Source organism: Drosophila mauritiana, chromosome X, assembly GCF_004382145.1.
Source record: "Drosophila mauritiana strain mau12 chromosome X, ASM438214v1, whole genome shotgun sequence".
Taxonomy (NCBI): domain Eukaryota; kingdom Metazoa; phylum Arthropoda; class Insecta; order Diptera; family Drosophilidae; genus Drosophila; species Drosophila mauritiana.
In genome coordinates, this window is record NC_046672.1 from 7996249 (window position 1) to 8014803 (window position 18555).

The window sequence follows — 18555 nt, forward strand, 5'->3', positions numbered from 1 at the left end:
CGGCTGAAATTGCTTTTGTCGCATCAGCGCCTGGAGAAGGGCGATAAAGCGATTGGGGGCTGGGTTGGATTGGGTTGGGTTGGGAATTGGGAGCTGAATGGCAGTGCATACTTCTAGGCTGGTCCGGCATTAAATCCACTTTGAGCTTTTTGCAATTAGCCAGCCGACTTGGCCCACATCCACATCCACATCCCTTTTCCATCCACGAGCAAAGCCCATAATCCGAAAGCCGAACAAATTAAGGCACAAATTGCCTTCAAACCAGTCACTGCTCCTAGCCACCTTGCATAATGAAAGAGCCACGCAAAAGTGCAAAGTTATAACAAAGTTTTCGGCGAGCATACCATTTTCAAGTTGGCCTATACCTATTACCTCTACTTCGCCTAAGCTCCACAAAAAAGTCTCTTTGTGCGGATAACTTTTTGAAATAATAAAAGAGGCTGTCACCGCCCACCCGACACCCGGCCAGTGGCTGCCAAACTGTGTACGCCACCTGGACCAAAATTGAAAGCGCCGAAGATGCCTGCCATCGACAGAAGCTGCCAATTGGCATCGACGCAGTGCACCCAAAGAGCAGCAAACGACTTTAATATGTTTTTACCAGAAAGTAGCTTATTTAAAATGCTTTAAGAAATATATTTAAAATACTTATACACAAGCCTTCAATGCTAAATGTTAAAGTCAACCATTTAAGCTAGTGCAAATCCATTTTATTCCGACCGAGATCCCGCCGGGAATCCCTTTTTGGCCCCGGTTCAACTGATTTGTAACCGGACCTCAACTGACGGAATCCACCTTTTCCTTTCGTTTCATGTTCGATTTGCGATTGACAGGAATCGCCGGCGCTCCGGATCGAGCATTGTTGTGCTGGATGGCGACGATTTGAAGCCATGTCTGCCGGATGACTACATAAGCGGCCAGCACCATCTGAACCACCAGCAGCAGCTGCAACTGCAGCAGCAGCTGCAGCAGCAACATCCGCTCCAGCAGCAACACTATCGCACGCACTCGGGCGACATCAGGGAGATTGACCAGGAAATGCTGACCATGCTGTCCGTGAACCAAGATAACGGTGAGTGTCCACCATCTCCCACGTCCACCAACCATCCAACTGACCCGAGTTCCGCTCTGCTCTGTGCCATTCTGTGCCATTTTGTGCAGGTCCACACCGTGAGATGGCCGTCGATTGTCCGGACACGTTCATCGCACGCAACAAGACGCCACCCCGATATCCGCCACCCCGTCCGCCGCAGGTAAGCATAAGCGGGCATCCGTAGTCCGTACTGTGCAATCCGTAATCTGCAATCCGTACAAGAACCACCCACCCAGTCCAACGTACAATCACCACAGAACCACTACACAACACACCCAGCCACACAATTCCAAACCAGTTGAAACCATAGGCCAACGATAACTTTGCATAAATCGAGGCAGCGCAGTGTTGTGAAATTGCCAAAGCCGAGAATTACTAACAACATTTCGCCACATTCACTTAGGCTAATGTGTACATATGTATATGTGTTTGGAATCCTGCAAAAACCATGAGCCCCATTAACAGCAACCACCAAAGTCGAAATATTCCCGAAATTGTAATGCCAATGCTCAGTTCATTTACATAACAACTGCTTAGTGGACTCCAATGGAAACCCCTTAACATTAAAACAATAACCGCATTAAGTTGAAAGTGAATAACAAACAACTAATAACCAACCCGCATTTGTCCTTAACTAACAAGTACAACAACCACAAACCAAAAGTCCCAAAAATAAAACGTATATTTTTAACAACAACCAACGTGTATGTAGAAATCAACAACAGCAACCCACCTAAGAAATAGACGTAACTAACCAAAGCCACTCCAATTCACATTCATATCATTCACACATGCATTCATTCTTTTTTCACCAACACCACATGCACCACAACCACCAAAACCACATGCACCACCACCACATGCACCACTTAACCCACACGCACACAGAAACACAAGAAAAGCACCACCACCACCACCACCACCACCACAATCACAGCTATGACTAACAATGATCATGCTAACAAAATGTTAATTGTTGCATATCATTCTTCACATCAACATGAACAACTACAACAACAACACCCATCAAAAACATCAACAACAACAACAACAATTGCACTCGATGTGGCCACACAAAATTTGTACAATCAAAAACAACAAAACAAATTGGAACAAATCGAAAACTATGAAAATTGCCTGCAATCGGAACGAAATGAACAACACGAACAACAATTTGAGCAACAGAAGCAACATCAAGCGACAAGCGCAGTGGCAGCAACACAGGTGGCACAACAGCAGACGCCCAGCCACAAGTTGCAGGCAACATTGAGCAGCGATCCGAATGGCAACAGCAACAGCAACAACAACAGCCACACAGTTGGCGGCGGCGGCGGCAGCAGCAGCAGCAGCAACAACAGCAGCATCACCGATGACTTCCTGTGCGTTGTGGATGGCCTGTATCAGGGACGCAAGGAGTCGGCCTCGCCCTCATCGAGCGCCTTCGATGAGGTGATGAGCAAACATACCCTGGACTCCTTCGGCAGCATCGCCTATCGTCACCTGCACCAGCAGCATCAGGCGACGAGCAACGGCAACAGCAGCAACAGCAACACGAGCAACACGAGCAACACCAACAGCAACAGCAACACCAACGGCAACACGAGCAACAACACAGCTGTTTCGAGCAAAACGGCAACGGTGACCAAAACAGGCGTGAGCAGCAGCAACAGCAACAGCAACTCGCTGAACAGCAGCAACAGCTCGATGCACACGAGCAGCAGCAGCAGCGGGCACAGCAGCAACATAGCCAGTGCCACATCGTCCTCATCCGCCACCAGCAGCTCAACGGTGCCCGATGATCTGAGCCTGGCGCCACCCGGCTACGAGGTGAGCCAGCAGCAGCAGCAGCAGCAGCAGCAGCAGCAACATTTGGTTGCAACGCCCGTGACCATGTTGCTGCCACCGATGGCCAAGCATCGCGAGCTGCCCGTGGACGTACCGGACAGTTTTATCGAGATGGTCAAGACCACGCCAAGATATCCGCCACCAGCTCACCTCTCCTCACGCGGATCGCTGCTGTCGAACGGCAGCGCCTCCACCGCCCACACCACGCTCTCCTCGATGGGCGTGTCGCCTTCGCCTGTCACTGCAACAGCAGCAGCAGCAGCAGCAGCTGCAGCAGCAACAGCATCAGCATGTGCAACCACTGCGGTTGCTGCTGCTGCGGTTTCTGGTGTTGCTGCTGACGGCGATGCGAGGCGGGTGGCCGATGAGGTATACCACATTGCATTTTGTACTCGCTATCTGTCTCAGCCTTTCACTGGCGACTCTCCGCTCTGCTCTGTCTCTATCTCCCGTTTCGCTCTTCTCCGTTTCTCTAAGTCTCTAATCTCTCTGAATCTCTCTGAATCTGAATCCTTTCATTTGAGTGTGCTTTTCAGTGCTGTGTTTTGGCAGTTGATTAAGTTCAGGGCCAAAATGGTAATCCCTGCAACGCAACGAAAGCAACGCATTTGAAATGTACTCGAATATATTATTAATTGCAGACTTTAAAGAAGTGCCAAACTATATTAGTTGAAAGCGTTTAATTACCTTTATGCTAGAAACAACAAAGTGCGCAAAGTCAACGCGCAATTTTAGCCACAATTTAATTAGTGAAATGGTCGTGAATAGCGTGATTATGACGGATTATTTGCAATAATCCATACTTTTAGCCACCAAAACAATTGCGTTAAAATGCCAAAAAGACAACGTAAGCATAAAACCTTGATAGAAACGGCAAATGAAAATCCCAGCTAATAGCGATTTAAAATAGAATACAAAAAAAAGAGAAGGAAAACCATGACAGTTGAATGGGTTCCATGAATATGTCATTAAAGGGTTAGAGAACCGGAAATTATGAAATGGCCCATACACATATGTACATATGTATGTATGAAATGTGGATCGATAATTTTAGCGACCCCAAACGCGGCTAATTAACGCCTTTATGTGCCACCGCATCATACGCATTGATTCCCTTCCTTGTGTCCGGCGGTGCAGGTCCGACCGGTAGCCGGTTGAGCCCCCAGTTGACCCATAGACCCTGGAATCCAACCAACCAACCAACCAGGCAACCAGCTACCCAAACCACTCGGCTTGTCACCTTGTTCAGCCGGTTGGCCTAATTCACGGCATCAGAGCCGCTGCGTTGGCCTCGTTAGCGGGGCATAATCCTAACAACATTGAGCCACACACACACACACACAGTCACCCATTTGCGCCACCAGCCACTCGGTGGGTGGTGTCGGTGGTGCCACCGCCCGCTGTTCCGCTTATTTCATCATTTACAGCTCGCTAGCTGGCTCTTTGAAAACAGCAAACCCACCCACCCACTCGCTCAGCCGCCCATTTTCCTGCGCTGGAAAATGCTCTTTTCAGGCGATGAAAAATAAATGCCATTTATATGAAATTGCTCTCGATTAATTTTCCAATGGCTGCAGAACAAAAGCAAAATGTGCGCCTTTCTCTCGTTCGCTTTCGCCATATTCTTTATTTTCCGACCGACAAATGCGCCGAACAAAAGGAATCCAAAAAGGAAATGCATTTAAATGCGTACTGTATTCAATTTGCGCCAGTAAATGACACCAAAAAAAAATAAAAAATGAGCCAAATTGTCAGGCAGGAGAGGGTTGTCTTCTTTTTTTTTAAGTTTTAAATGCAAACAAACTTAACAATATTTATGAAATATCATGAGATAACTGCTTATCATATTTTTTCGAAAATAAAAGAAGGTGAAGGTTGGGTTTTTCATGCACACTTTTCACTCGATGTAAGGATCTTTTTCGTGTGAAACTCATTCAACTTTAATGACCAACAGTCATCAGCCATACACACACACACACACACACTCTCATAAGCACACACACACTTACACACACTCGTACTAAATGCACGGAACTAACCCACATGCGCTCTTCTCCGCACAGCTCAATGGGAATGCGAAGCCCGTACCGCCGCCACGTGATCATCTGCGTGTGGAGAAGGATGGGCGACTGGTCAACTGTTCACCCGCACCGCAGCTGCCGGATCGCCGGGCGCCGGGAAATGCGAGCAGCGGCAGCAGTGGCGCCACAACGCATCCACTGCAGCAGCAGCAGCAGATCGCCCAGATCGTGGAGCCCACTTTGGAGCAGCTGGACAGCATCAAGAAATACCAGGTGAGTGTTATGCCTCTCAAACTGTATGCCATTTAAGCACGCATCCCAATGGTTAGGCTACAAAACTTTCGCATTTTCAAACTGTGCCAAGAACGTAACTTAATTTATACAACAGTTTGAAATCCTTTTGAATGCATTTTTATTGGCTTTCTTAAGAAAATCCTTAATTTCTTAGATTAAATACAAGGTTATATTGATCACAATGAACTTATTCTGTCAAATTTGCTTAGGAGTCGCTTTAAATAGTTATGTTTTAAAACTAACCAGGCCTAAATTAGTTAATTCCCAAAAATCGAATCAAAAATGCTCACCCATTTATTATCGTTATGCCAACTGTGCTGCAAAGTAATTGGTAAATCCCAGTAAGAGTTCCATTGTTTAGAATTTTCTTTTGGCCCGAATGCAGCTCATTAGCATTCATGGCAGGCACTTCACCCACTTCCTCCTCTGTCATCATAAAAGCCTTTTTGATGAATGTCGGCTTCAATGCTTCCGGTTTGAGCCACGTTCTATCTTCCCCATTGTTATGCCCAATAATCGCTGAATGTTCAGTTACTTCTGGCCATTGACCGTCTCCAGTTGGCCTCAAACTGTAATCATAACCACCACAAGCGGCCGCCCAGCGAGATCATCCAACTAACCAAATACAAAGTGTGAAATTTTTCACGATTTTTATTGCCCCGGCCTGACCATTGCATTTAACTAGTAAAACTATTAAAAAGTTTACCGCACCGAAAGACAATAAACCTGACGACAGGGGCGGGGGCAAAGGGGCGTAACGGCATTGTGTGTGTGTGTGTGTGGGGGCGTGAAAAAGTTGCCCAACAACTTTTTCTGTCTGTGCACTCGAAAGTGGCAAGAGTTTGGGGGGTTCAAAAGCTGGTTAAAAGCGGTGTGGGGTGTTGGGGGGGGTAATATGTGGGGGGAAAGGGGTGTTGGAAGAGGAATTATAATGCCGTTTAAAAGTAAAACATTTCGCATTCATTTGGAAGGCTGCAGGCCATGTGGGTGGGATTTTCCATGGGCGGGCTAACAAAAGGGGGGTATCCGGGGTGCTGATGATTCACCAAGCAAGTTGTTGAGGGGGCGGGGGGTAATGTTTGCCATAGGCGTTGTTTCATAGGAAGCCATCAGGAGACGGGGGCATGGTGAAAAGTTGTTTAATGCAATGATTAATTATGCAACTTTTAATCGAATTGTTACGTTCCGCCCTCAGCCACGCCCTCCCCCACCCTAGTGCAGACAGAGACAGAGCGATAGAAAAATAAATAGAGCGACAGAGACGGCGGATGGAGAAGGGAGGCGGGAGTAAGGCAAAGTGGTGGCTAAAACACATTTGCTAAATGTAATTAATTGAAAACTGCAAAGCGACTAGTGCCCTACAGTTTGACAGCCATTGAGCTGTGAGTGGTGGGAAGGTGAAGAAAAAACAGCACACACTATTAAGTGTAAAAAGCGAGAGGGGTTGTGAGCTGGTGGGTGGTGATTATGGATGTAAGCTCATTAGGAGAACGAAGCCACAAATGGGTGAAGCAAAGGGGGGTGGGGGGTGGTGTGTTGGGGCAATGGATAATGGGAACGCACATAAAATCTACCTTCATGCATTTGTGCGTACAGAGAAAAGTGAAAATCTAAAAATCAACAGCTTACGGAGAGATTTCCAAAGCTATTTACATTTGAAAGATTACGCTAAAGTTGGTGCCAAGTCCCTTTGGGCATTATCGTTATAACTGGAAATTAGTTATCTAGGAATTTGTGCGATAACTAATGTTCGATTGTCAGCGATATTTTCGATATAATGCGTATCTCTGAATCAGTGCTGTCAGATTATGGTTCTGCATTATCGGCGCTATGTAATTGAATCTCATTAGCGCTACACCCTCTCAGGGCTCTTATCATGGTCATAATTAATAGCCATTCTTATGAGATTTATCGTGTTTGACATTGTTATCGTGTTCTGCTTATCGCTATCGTAAATCTTGTATAAATAGAGTGGCCAACATTGTTTAAATTTAACCTGTTTGTTTGCACCGCTGCTCTGTTTGTTTGCTGTCCGATGGGGGGGTTGTTGCTACTTGCTACTGTCGGTTGCCACCGGCGGTTGTTAGCACCCCCGTTTTTTAAGACAACCCCAACCCCCCTTGACCACCCCTTCCAGCCCTGGCCGAGCATGTTCGCAAATTAGTTAAACATTCCATTTTTGCGCATTGTCTCTCCAGGCCGGCTTAGCACATATATGTACTCTGGCTCTTTTGCTCACCTGTTCTCCGCTCGCTCGTTCGCTCTACCTCTCTCGCTCGCTCCCTCTTTCATTTCTTCTGAGCTGGAGGGGTACCCCCCCTCCCCCTTCCGTATATTCCACTGGCTCTGCCGACGCCTCTGCTTCTGCCTACGTCGACGTCTTCTGGCGGCGCTGGTTTGTTATGATTTTCAGTTGGCGTTTTAGTTGTTTTTCTACGCGTTCTGCGATCGGCCGCAATTTTTTGTTGATTTTTTTCCACCAATTTTAACCGTTTGTTTTATTCTCTTCGTTGTTGTGCGGGCCAAGTGCGTGACAAAGAACCGATAAGCGATTAGATAAGGCCATATGCATACGTATGTCTAAAAAAAAGGCTGCATTTCGGCCGTGGAAATGAATTCTTATGTTGAGAAGTGTTGAGGTTTTAAGAGAACTGGCTTCCTTTTTTTTTTTTTGTGGTGTCTATTTTTTTGTTTGGTTTTTTTTCACGTGTGCATTTGCGTGCGTGTGTGTGTTTTGTGTGCAACTGGAGCCATGCAAATAAGGCGCGGCTGGCAAAAAGCGCCCATAGCTGGCAAAAATTCTGGGACCAAAAAGCACGTACCAGCCGCCACACGAACAACCATTTGCAAGTACCCCAAACAGCAACGCAACAACATTCGACAACATTTTATGGGCAGGCGGCAACGGAAAAAACAGCTAAAACAGGCGTGGCAGTTGCAACCATAACGGAAAGTTGCTCGCGTAACCGCAAAGCAAAAAAAAAAAACAAAAAAATAGCGTGAAAAAAAGGCACAGAAACGGAAAATATGTGAAATAAATGAAATATCCCGAAAAAATGTAGCGGCAGACCTTATTGAAAAAAAGCTGGCTGCATAACGCAAACATGAACTGGTTGCGAGCATAAAGAAGCTTTCAAACTGCCAGGCCAACAAGGCAAAGGATTTAACGTGTTAGTGTGCCCAGGATAAAAACTGGGGCAGCAGTGTTACCAGTGCACATAAGTAAGCAGCCAGAATTGCCATATGCATTCGCTTCAAAGGACTTATTAGCCAAATGTGGCCAGAGGATCCAGATTAGTGTTACCATGCTGCATTGAGATTGAGATCGTCTCTGACTCACAAAGTAAATTCCTCGGACATTGAATTTTGTAAATATATATGCAAGAAGGCATATAAATTAACAGAAATTGACATTTGAACTTAAAGTCTATGGTTTTTGCGCAATCAGTATGAAAGACGCGCATTGCACATATTTATGAATAATATATCACATACTTTTATCATACTCCAATCAAGTGATTGCCTCTTTTGGCCTTCGTCTGACTCACGACTCGAAAGCAAAAAAACAGAAAATACCTATAGCAGGCAGCTGAAAAATTTTAATATAAATGATAAACAGTTGAGGTGAACTGTTTTACTCTTTTTTCACTTATTTGTTTCTTTTTTTTTTTTGTAACCGTGAAGGTGTATGTGTGTGTGTTTCTTATTGTTATTGATGTGCCAAGCGTAAATGCAGCGTCAACAGCAGCAATGCGGCTCATTGCAGAGTTCAGGCACGTTGAATGCTAAACTGAATGCTGAATGCTGAGCGACGGCAGCAACAATCAAGTGAAAAGAGCAATAATAACAAAAAAAGCCCATAAATAAACAAATAAACAAATGTGTAAAAGTAAATAGTTGTAAATTACACGAGCTGAAAGGAAAGCTGCCGCTACCTTTGTTGCGCTAGCAGTGCGTGTCTGGGCCAGAACTATTTCGGCCATCTCAACTTTCGCTTTTTATGGCTTTTAATCCACTGCAGCAAAAGCAGCAGCAGCAGCAGCAGCAGCAGCAGCAGTAACAGCAGCAATTTGAGTTGAAATGCGCATTAAGTTGCATTTCATTTGGAACACACAATTCACAATTCCCCATGCAAATTTATGCACTGCCCAGGTGTGGGCGTGGCCATTTGCATAGTGGCTGCTGCTGCTGCTGCTGCTGCCGCTGCTGCAGCATCTGGTGACAGTTTCCATTTTGGTTACCATTTCGGTTTCGGTCTCGATTTCGGTTTGCTAGGAAAGATTGTCGCCGCACCGCGTCGCGCCACGCAGACAAAGATCGATGAAAGTGCAGCTCGAAAATGGTCGTGTCCACTTTGCACATAACGCTGGAGAACAACGGCAATGTTGCTGCGGGGCAGCCGGCTGCAGTTGCTGCTGCCAGTGTCGTTGGGGCAGCAACATCGCCCACCAAGTTTGCCGTGCTGTCGGCGCAGCAGCTGCAACTGCAGCAGCAGCAGAACGAGAAGGAGAACCATATGAACAATAATAACAACAACAGCGACTATTGTGATATGAATGGCAATGGAGTTGGAATTGGAAACGGCGGTAGTGGTGCTGGTGGACCGGGATCTCTGTCGCCCCAATCCCCCGACCAATATGTCGGCTCACCTGTATCATCCGCTGCCACGCCCCAGCGCACCGCCTCCGCCCTGCGTCGCGGCATTCAAATTCAGCGATCCTCGACGCGTTTGCGACAACAACAGGCAAGTCAATAGGTTACCTGCGTCATGGGAAGTACATATCTCCACAAAGGCACATACTGTACTCGTAATTAAGAAGCTATTCAAGCCACCACTCTAATAAACACACTAATGTGACCAGAGCCGCGGATGAGGTGTGACCAAAGTGGCATTTAAGGCTGCCTAAATTGTTAAGCTGTTAGAAACTAAAGTGTATCATAAACTTGGGGAAAGTTTTTAAAGCTCGAACTTTGCATATACCTGGATCTGATCAGATCTCACTGTATAGTCGTGCGTACGTATATGCACTGTTGCTTTATCTGCATAAATGCTAACGAAAACACAGCGGCAACAACAACCAGTTGACAACTTGGCTAACTGGCTGCCGGGCCATAAAAAATTAGAAATAAAACGAAAAAAGGCAAAAACAATTTAGCTAAGCGATAGCCGAACTGTCGCATTGAGTTGAGAAATGGCCAAATACCCTCGGTTCCCACACATTGATAGGGCGAAGAGATGAGCGGGCATACCCCACACGATCCAGGGTATCGGCTGTAATATATTTTTAATTTCCCCGGTACGCGTTTGTATTTTTCAATATTTGTTATTTATTTATGCCGGCATTTGTTGGCAACGGCAATTGAGATGATGATGTCATGGCGTTGTTGTCTTTGAAGTATGCCCCTTCTTTTATTGTTTTTCACCTTTTATGCTTTGTTTTTATAGTATTTTACAATTTGCTCAAGGAGCTTGTTGTTGTTGCAAGATGATTGATGGTCTCACCTAACCATAGGCTATGTATATTTTAAATCAATGCCTTCGACTATTTATAGGACTTTTGCGTGGGGGAGTCGCCTGGTTGGTTTTAATTGCTGGAGCTGAAATTCAAATCTCTAAGCTGCACCTGAACTTTCGTTTAATGGGAAAATGCATAGTATTGATTACACAAAGCAGTTTTCCTAGAATTACTTATCATAAGTACCGCAGCGCCCAGATTGCAGCACAAATAGGATTTAAGCTGGAATTTGCCCAAAATCCGCACGATTCAATGTCTTAAAAGCATTGAAAGGGAAATATGGCTTACAGTTGGCGAAAAGGGGATATAATAAAAGATTCATTTCCATAGCTTACTCGTACATATAGTGGCACAGTTTTGGAAGCACTACAACTAGTGGCTGTCAAACCGTACTATAGCCACTCTTTTTTACCCATTTTCTGCGATGCTGTGACTTTGAGCGATTTTTGTTTTGGTTTGGCTTTTGTACGCCTTTTACTTACTTTTTTTTTTTTAATGCCAAACTGCTGTCATCGTTTTTCATTCAGGTTTCAATGTTAAACTCAGTTTTGGTTCACATGCCGCTGGTATTTCTCAGCCATTCCATTCGAAGCTTCTTGGGCCTCCCAACCTCCCCTTGAAGAACTCGTGAATTTTCTGCTGATTCTCCTCCGTTCGGATTATGCAAGTTCAGCTGAATTCATTTTTTAGTGGCTTTGCATTGTTATTTTCCTCCTCGGTTTTGTTCTGTTCCCTTCTGCTGCTCGTCTCTTCCGCCTTTTGGAATTTGGAATGCCGAGCGCCTTTTCTGTTGTTATTCAATTAAGTTTTTTTCTTTCTTTCTATCATGTGGCCATTCTGGCTTTTTTTGTGTTAAATATATATACATACGGTATGTATATATTTTTTTGTAGTGGGAACTTTTGCTCTGCTTTGTTGTCATCGATCTGATTTCATTCTCTTTGTTGGTCACGAAATCAGGAATCAATCACGTTTTCATAATTATTGACCATGACAGTTTCACATGCACTGGACTGGGCTGACCATGCCCAGACCTCAGATTTCCCATTTTTCACGCCCACGCCCACGTCCACGCCCCATTCCGATGAATGGCGAGCACTTAAGGGGCTTCCGCAACAATTGCAACAGTTACCGCCACCTCAGCTCCGCTTTTGTCCCCAGTTACCTTTGTCAACCCTTTACGCTCATTAACTCATCGCCAAGGCCCTCGACGGGATTTGCTTGGGTTTGCACAGTGGGCACGCTGCGTCCGTCCACCCACCAGAACGCCCATCGAAACACCCACCTGAGCTGGTCCGTTTTGGGGCAAATGCAACCGCATCGATACCCTGCAAGTGGGCAGGGTATATATGTACATACATATACTTGGCAGTACTCTGTACTCTGTATTGAAAACGAAACGAGGGCCAAATCAAGAACCCCTGTTGTTAATTGGTTTTTTTTAATTAGCTCGAAGACTTTTGCATATAAATTAACTGATAAAATGTTGAAGTGCCAAGATTAACAGGGCTATAAAAACTAAGAGGATGGGCCTTAAAATTGCAATTAGAAAAGAAAACAAATGAAATATATGACACACATTCCACTTACATATATATTAAGTATACAGGGTATTGGCCAAGCTGAAAGCCCTTGCTTGTTTGACTTCCTGGTGGAAGTGTGCTGCTCCTGTTCGGGCGCCACTAATTAAATTAGCGATTGTGGCAAATGCGGATTAAGTGCGCCACTCAAGAGTCAACGCCCAGAGTTGCAGTCCCCAGTTGCACATTCCAACTTTCCCACTTTACCACTTTCCCACTTCCTCTGCTCCGTGTGTCCACGCAATTGAAGCCATTCCGTAAATAACCATTCAATTTGATTCCATCCACAGGAGCAACTGCGCCGACGACGCGAGGAGGAGGAGCGCATAGCGCAGCAAAATGAATTCCTGCGGAACAGTCTTCGTGGCTCCCGGAAGCTGAAGGCGCTCCAGGATACGGCCACGCCCGGAAAGGCGGTTGCCCAGCAGCAGCAGCAGCAGGCAACGCTGGCCACCCAGGTGGTTGGCGTGGAGAATGAGGCATATCTGCCCGACGAGGACCAGCCGCAGGCGGATCAGATCGATGGTGAGTACTCATCCCTTCTATCTAATAATTCTATCATCTAATCCCTTATCTACCTAATCCCCTCCAGGCTATGGCGAACTGATAGCGGCACTCACCCGCCTGCAAAACCAGCTGAGCAAGAGCGGACTGAGCACGCTGGCGGGTCGCGTTTCGGCAGCCCACAGTGTCCTGGCCAGCGCCAGTGTGGCCCATGTCCTGGCCGCTCGCACCGCAGTCCTCCAGCGACGACGTTCCCGCGTCTCCGGTCCACTGCATCATAGTGCCCTCGGATTGCAGAAGGATATTGTGGAGCTGCTAACGCAATCGAATACGGCGGCGGCCATCGAGCTGGGCAATCTGCTGACCAGCCATGAAATGGAGGGTCTACTGCTGGCCCACGATCGCATTGCCAATCACACGGATGGCACGCCCTCGCCTACACCCACGCCCACTCCGGCAATTGGAGCGGCGACGGGATCCACACTCAGCAGTCCGGTGGCTGGACCCAAGAGAAATCTAGGCATGGTGGTGCCACCGCCCGTGGTACCACCGCCACTGGCGCAACGCGGAGCAATGCCACTGCCTCGCGGGGAGTCGCCACCGCCGGTTCCGATGCCACCACTGGCCACAATGCCCATGTCCATGCCCGTTAATCTGCCGATGAGTGCGTGCTTTGGCACGCTAAACGATCAGAACGACAACATCCGTATCATCCAGATCGAGAAGTCAACGGAGCCGCTGGGCGCCACGGTGCGCAACGAGGGTGAGGCGGTGGTCATCGGCAGGATTGTGCGTGGCGGAGCGGCGGAGAAGTCGGGACTGTTGCACGAAGGCGACGAGATACTGGAGGTCAACGGTCAGGAGTTGCGTGGCAAGACGGTGAACGAGGTGTGCGCCCTGCTGGGCGCCATGCAGGGCACCCTGACCTTCCTGATCGTCCCAGCGGGTAGTCCACCGTCCGTCGGCGTGATGGGCGGAACAACGGGCAGTCAACTGGCCGGATTGGGTGGAGCACATCGGGACACCGCCGTGTTGCACGTACGGGCGCATTTCGACTACGATCCGGAGGACGACCTGTATATACCCTGCCGGGAGCTGGGCATCAGCTTCCAGAAGGGCGATGTGCTGCACGTGATCAGCCGCGAGGATCCCAACTGGTGGCAGGCGTATCGCGAGGGCGAGGAGGACCAGACGCTGGCCGGTCTTATTCCTAGTCAGTCGTTCCAGCATCAGCGCGAGACCATGAAGCTGGCCATTGCGGAGGAGGCGGGTCTGGCGCGCTCCCGCGGTAAGGACGGATCGGGCAGCAAAGGAGCCACGCTCCTGTGTGCGCGCAAGGGTCGCAAAAAGAAGAAGAAGGCCAGCTCCGAGGCGGGGTAAGCATATTTGTTCTCCTCAAAAGGGATTTATAATTTAAGCATTTCAATTGTAGATATCCTTTGTACGCCACCACGGCGCCGGATGAAACGGATCCGGAGGAGATACTCACCTACGAGGAGGTGGCCTTGTACTATCCCCGCGCAACCCACAAGCGGCCCATCGTCCTCATCGGCCCGCCCAACATTGGAAGACATGAGTTGCGCCAACGCCTGATGGCCGACTCGGAGCGTTTCTCCGCCGCAGTGCCACGTAAGTGAAGAACACCGACCCTGAACCTCCTTAAGTCCAATAAGCAAGTTGCTATTACTTTGAGAGCGTTGTAAACGGAGCAGGAATGCTGCATCGTCTACAGCCGTCATGCATTCAATGGGCCACCGTCTTTAATGTCTGTCTCTCTTCCGCCGGGCAGTCTTCTATTTGCTGGAGGAGCGGCTCAAGCCGGCCAAGATCAAGGCTCAGGTCAAGGGTAAAGGGCTGCGCTTCAGAGCCACCGAATCCCAGAGCCATTGCTAGACATAGGACACCCAACCACCCCACACATCCCGTACACCCAATCCACCCCTTTAAATATTCCACTTAAATACGCTTAGTAAACCTTGTGCTTTGCCATTTTCCGTAGACACATCACGAGCCCGCAGGGAGGGCGAAGTGCCCGGAGTGGACTACCACTTCATCACGCGACAGGCCTTCGAGGCGGATATTTTGGCGCGCCGCTTTGTGGAGCACGGTGAATACGAGAAGGCCTACTACGGTAAGTTGAATTTGCAAATCGAGAGAATGGACTGTTGACTAATGTGATTCCCCACTCTCGCACAGGCACATCACTGGAGGCCATACGCACGGTGGTGGCCAGCGGCAAGATCTGTGTGCTCAACCTGCATCCGCAGAGCCTCAAGCTGCTGCGCGCCTCTGACCTCAAGCCGTACGTGGTGCTGGTGGCGCCGCCCAGCTTGGACAAGCTGCGCCAAAAGAAGCTGCGCAACGGCGAACCCTTCAAGGTGCGTTTCAGAAACTCCAACTGCAAATAAAAAATAAGCTAACCTATCCTATGTATTGTATTTAAACAGGAGGAAGAGCTCAAAGACATCATTGCCACGGCCAGGGATATGGAGGCCCGTTGGGGTCACCTATTCGACATGATCATCATCAACAACGACACGGAGCGCGCCTACCACCAACTGCTGGCCGAGATCAACTCGCTGGAGCGCGAGCCCCAATGGGTGCCCGCCCAGTGGGTGCACAACAATCGCGACGAGTCATAATGGGGTCTACAGCACCCCCAACCAACACACTACCACCTTCCCTAGGATCCACCACCACCCAAGAAATGAATAGCAAACCCAAACTCTTTGTAAATACAATTTTCAATTGAGCCATGAAGCGGAGAGCAGGATCGATTCCAGTCCAGTAGTTCGGTTTGCCTGCCGATGCGGTTAATCCCAACCCCTCCAATATTATAACATAAATATATATATTTATACTATTCGTTGCATATGTGCATTTTAGTCTTAGAGAGAACGAGTTTTAATTGTGTGTACCCCTGTTTTAAAAGCATTCCAACCTCTTTATGTATGTTCACAAAATTTGTTGTTCGATTAACCGATTTCGGGAATGCCCCAGAGGAATTGGTGATCCTGAGATCAGTGATTTCTAAAACCCAATTGCTTCGTGTGGCACTTCCGTTTTCCTTTTTTTTTTACCACTACCACTAATTTATATATTGTAAAGGAATGTTTTTTTTTTGTATTTAAATTAAGCTTGGACACTTCCTTAATTTCAAAGGGCAAATTGAAATTGTAAAATAACGAATCAGCAAAGGAAGGCCAGAATCGATATGATAGTACCCTAGTACCCAATAAAATGTGTAATAATACCCATAAGCGACTCCGAATGTTAACAGAGCCAGAACAATCCGTAGGCAGCTGTGCGAGGGGAGATCGATCCGTCGGATGTAGATTCAGATTCAGATTCAGATTCAGATTCAAATTCAGCTGCAGAAACAGAAGCAGAATCAGAAACAGAAACAGACAGAGAAACCGAATCAGAAGCAGATACAGATACAGATACAGATGCAGATGCAGATGCAAGTGTTGCAATTACGTAATCTATTTACTTTATAAAATATATACTATACGGATATACATACACATAAATTATAAATCGAAGCGTACTTAATACAATTAATTTTTAACAAAACGAATGCAAGAGCAAAGTGAAAACTAAGAAATAAAACTGTTCATAAGAGAGAAACAACAAAATCAGTAAGTCATTGCCAAAAAACAAGAAAAACGAGAGAAAACAAAAAGAGTTAAATAAATGAGGAGAGTTAGGAGAATCACTTAGAAAAACCACTCCACGAGCGAAATTGTTAAAAACAAAACGGAAACGGAAAACAAAATACTTAGCCAACTTTAAGCACTGTAAGATAATGGAAAACCCAATAAACGAATGCAAATAGTAAGGCGGCAAGAAAATGAACTAGGCTAAGGTATCCGAAACAAAAACAGAAACAAAAACAAAAGGAAAATCGAAAAACGAAAACCGAAAAAACAAAGTAATTCCCAAGTAAATGTTGTTGTAATTAATTATTTAAACCAATTCGTCTAGAGAACAGGGAGGGCAGGGCGGCAGATCCAGTTGGTTTCAACTCCAACCACAACTAACTAACTAGATATACCGTGCATATAGAGATCTATACAAATTCCATTGAGCAGCAGCTGAAACCAGAATTTTATATTAAAAGAAGTGTGGGTCAAGTAAAATGGCAAACTATGTTACGCAATGTTGAACACTTGAAAGATTCTAAAAGCGAATGATATCTAATATACCTTAAAATCTACATATACGGCGTCCCGCTGGCCAGTTCCATTTCGATCCATTTGCTAGATGGCTGGATTTTCCAGAATATCCCTGTATCCTTTGAGACCGCGAGATCCTCTTTCGATCTGGTGGACTACTAATGGATGCTTGGTAGAGTTTGAATTGAACCGGAATTGGTAGCGGGGCAGATAATAATAAAATTCAAAAAACAATTTTTTTTTGTAGTCCACAAGGTATAAAAAATGTGTGTGCAGTAAATCTGTTTAAGTTTTTATTTATGTATGTGTGTGGTGTAGCAAAACTAAACTAAATACGAAACAAATACCTAAAGAAAAACAAAGCGGATTGCAAAATAGGCACGGTTTAATAGCCATTGTACGAAATTAACGACATTTATGAGTAACCCTAACGCAAAAATGCGGACAAAGTCAGATGAAATAACAATATTAATAATAATAATAAAAAAATCGACAAACCAAGAAATATAAACTTTAGACTGCGTTTTTCTGGGTGGCAAGTTAATAAAAACTGAATGGCAAAACATTTATGAAAATCAAATCATGAAATTGAGAAGTTTTTTTGCAGGTTTTAAAAAGTGCGGGCTTTCCGTCAAATTTATTTGGTAGTACCGATAGTTTTCGACAGACTTAATCGAACATATCGATGTAGGCAGAGCCCGATAGTTCAGGCGAACGAAACTTTGTTTTTGTTTAGTGGAGCTAAAATCGTTTTGTTTTCGTTGTCAAAATCCGGCAGTGGGAAAGGAGCTGCACAATTTGGATAGAGAAGCCATCATGGATCCAACACCGCCGCTTCGCGCCACCAATAGTATTAACCTACAGCAGGTGGCAAGCGCTCCACCACCACCGCCAACGGGGCAAATCATAGCTCCATCGGGAGTGTTTCCTGGTGAGTTGATTCCGCTTTCAAATCGGACCAGGGCTAAACTTTTCCATCGCCCAGGTTCCCTGACTCCCGGCTGGAATGACCCGCCACCCGTTTCGTCGGATTCGTCAAACAATAGTCGTCCACGCCTAGATCTTCGCAAACGCGTGGCCCACCCGCTGGACGGGAAGTCCTCTAGTGTCCAGCTGGATCAGCCACATCCACCAATACCTACAGCACAAGAGTCATTCTTGCCGCGTCCCGTGGCCCTGGTAACACCCCAGCGCCATATTCCAAATCCGGATCCCAACAATCCACCGGGCAGTGGAACGGATGTGGGCGGATTCGGAGCGGGACCGAATGCCAATGCTATGCGCCTGCCACCGTTGGCCCACAGCATCAGCATCGATCCCTCCAGGGTGGCCAAGGTTCCACCAAGAGCGAAATAGCATGTAGTTATCGCCAATTCAGGGCCTAGGCTAAGGAACTTCAAATTTATGTGTTCAATGGCGGGCTGGAAAATCAATTATTTTTCTATGTAAAACACTAAAGACACCTCACAAAATACAATCAGAAATCAGAATGATGGGGAACGGGACCTCCAAATAGTAAACCCA

The 18555-nt window shown here is 46.5% G+C and overlaps 2 protein-coding genes across 13 annotated transcripts in view; both read left to right on the forward strand.

Annotated features, from left to right (window-relative positions):
* Positions 1–17542, forward strand: part of LOC117148561 (MAGUK p55 subfamily member 7) — a 55723-nt gene extending 38181 nt beyond the window's left edge. For 2 of the 12 annotated variants that reach the window (XM_033316004.1, XM_033316008.1), the window contains 10 exons: positions 834–1072; positions 1162–1253; positions 1982–3307; positions 5002–5232; positions 12640–12874; positions 12942–14229; positions 14286–14482; positions 14853–14984; positions 15050–15231; positions 15301–17542. In XM_033316004.1, the coding sequence (XP_033171895.1) occupies positions 834–1072; positions 1162–1253; positions 1982–3307; positions 5002–5232; positions 12640–12874; positions 12942–14229; positions 14286–14482; positions 14853–14984; positions 15050–15231; positions 15301–15495 (4117 nt within the window). In that variant the 3' untranslated portion in view covers positions 15496–17542. Of the gene's footprint in view, positions 1–833; positions 1073–1161; positions 1254–1981; positions 3308–5001; positions 5233–7724; positions 7828–9528; positions 9998–12639; positions 12875–12941; positions 14230–14285; positions 14483–14852; positions 14985–15049; positions 15232–15300 lie in introns of those variants that run through there. The other 10 variants (XM_033316010.1, XM_033316013.1, XM_033316011.1 and 7 more) reach the window with 7 other exon arrangements.
* Positions 17543–17720: 178 nt separating this feature from the next.
* LOC117146366 (formin-like protein 14) lies at positions 17721–18551 on the forward strand. The gene is made up of 2 exons (XM_033312518.1): positions 17721–17962; positions 18017–18551. Exons 1-2 carry the CDS (start codon positions 17848–17850, stop codon positions 18385–18387), a joined length of 486 nt encoding a protein of 161 aa, XP_033168409.1. The 5' UTR covers positions 17721–17847; the 3' UTR covers positions 18388–18551.
* Positions 18552–18555: the final 4 nt, after the last annotated feature.

What these genes read in the sequence shown, in the direction of transcription:
- LOC117146366 (XM_033312518.1), top strand. Translation starts at nt 17,848, where the DNA reads ATGGATCCAACACCGCCGCTTCGCGCCACCAATAGTATTAACCTACAG. An exon ending in TCCATCGGGAGTGTTTCCTG is followed by an intron (nt 17,963 to 18,016) that starts GTGAGTTGATTC and finishes TCCATCGCCCAG; the next exon opens with GTTCCCTGACTCCCGGCTGG.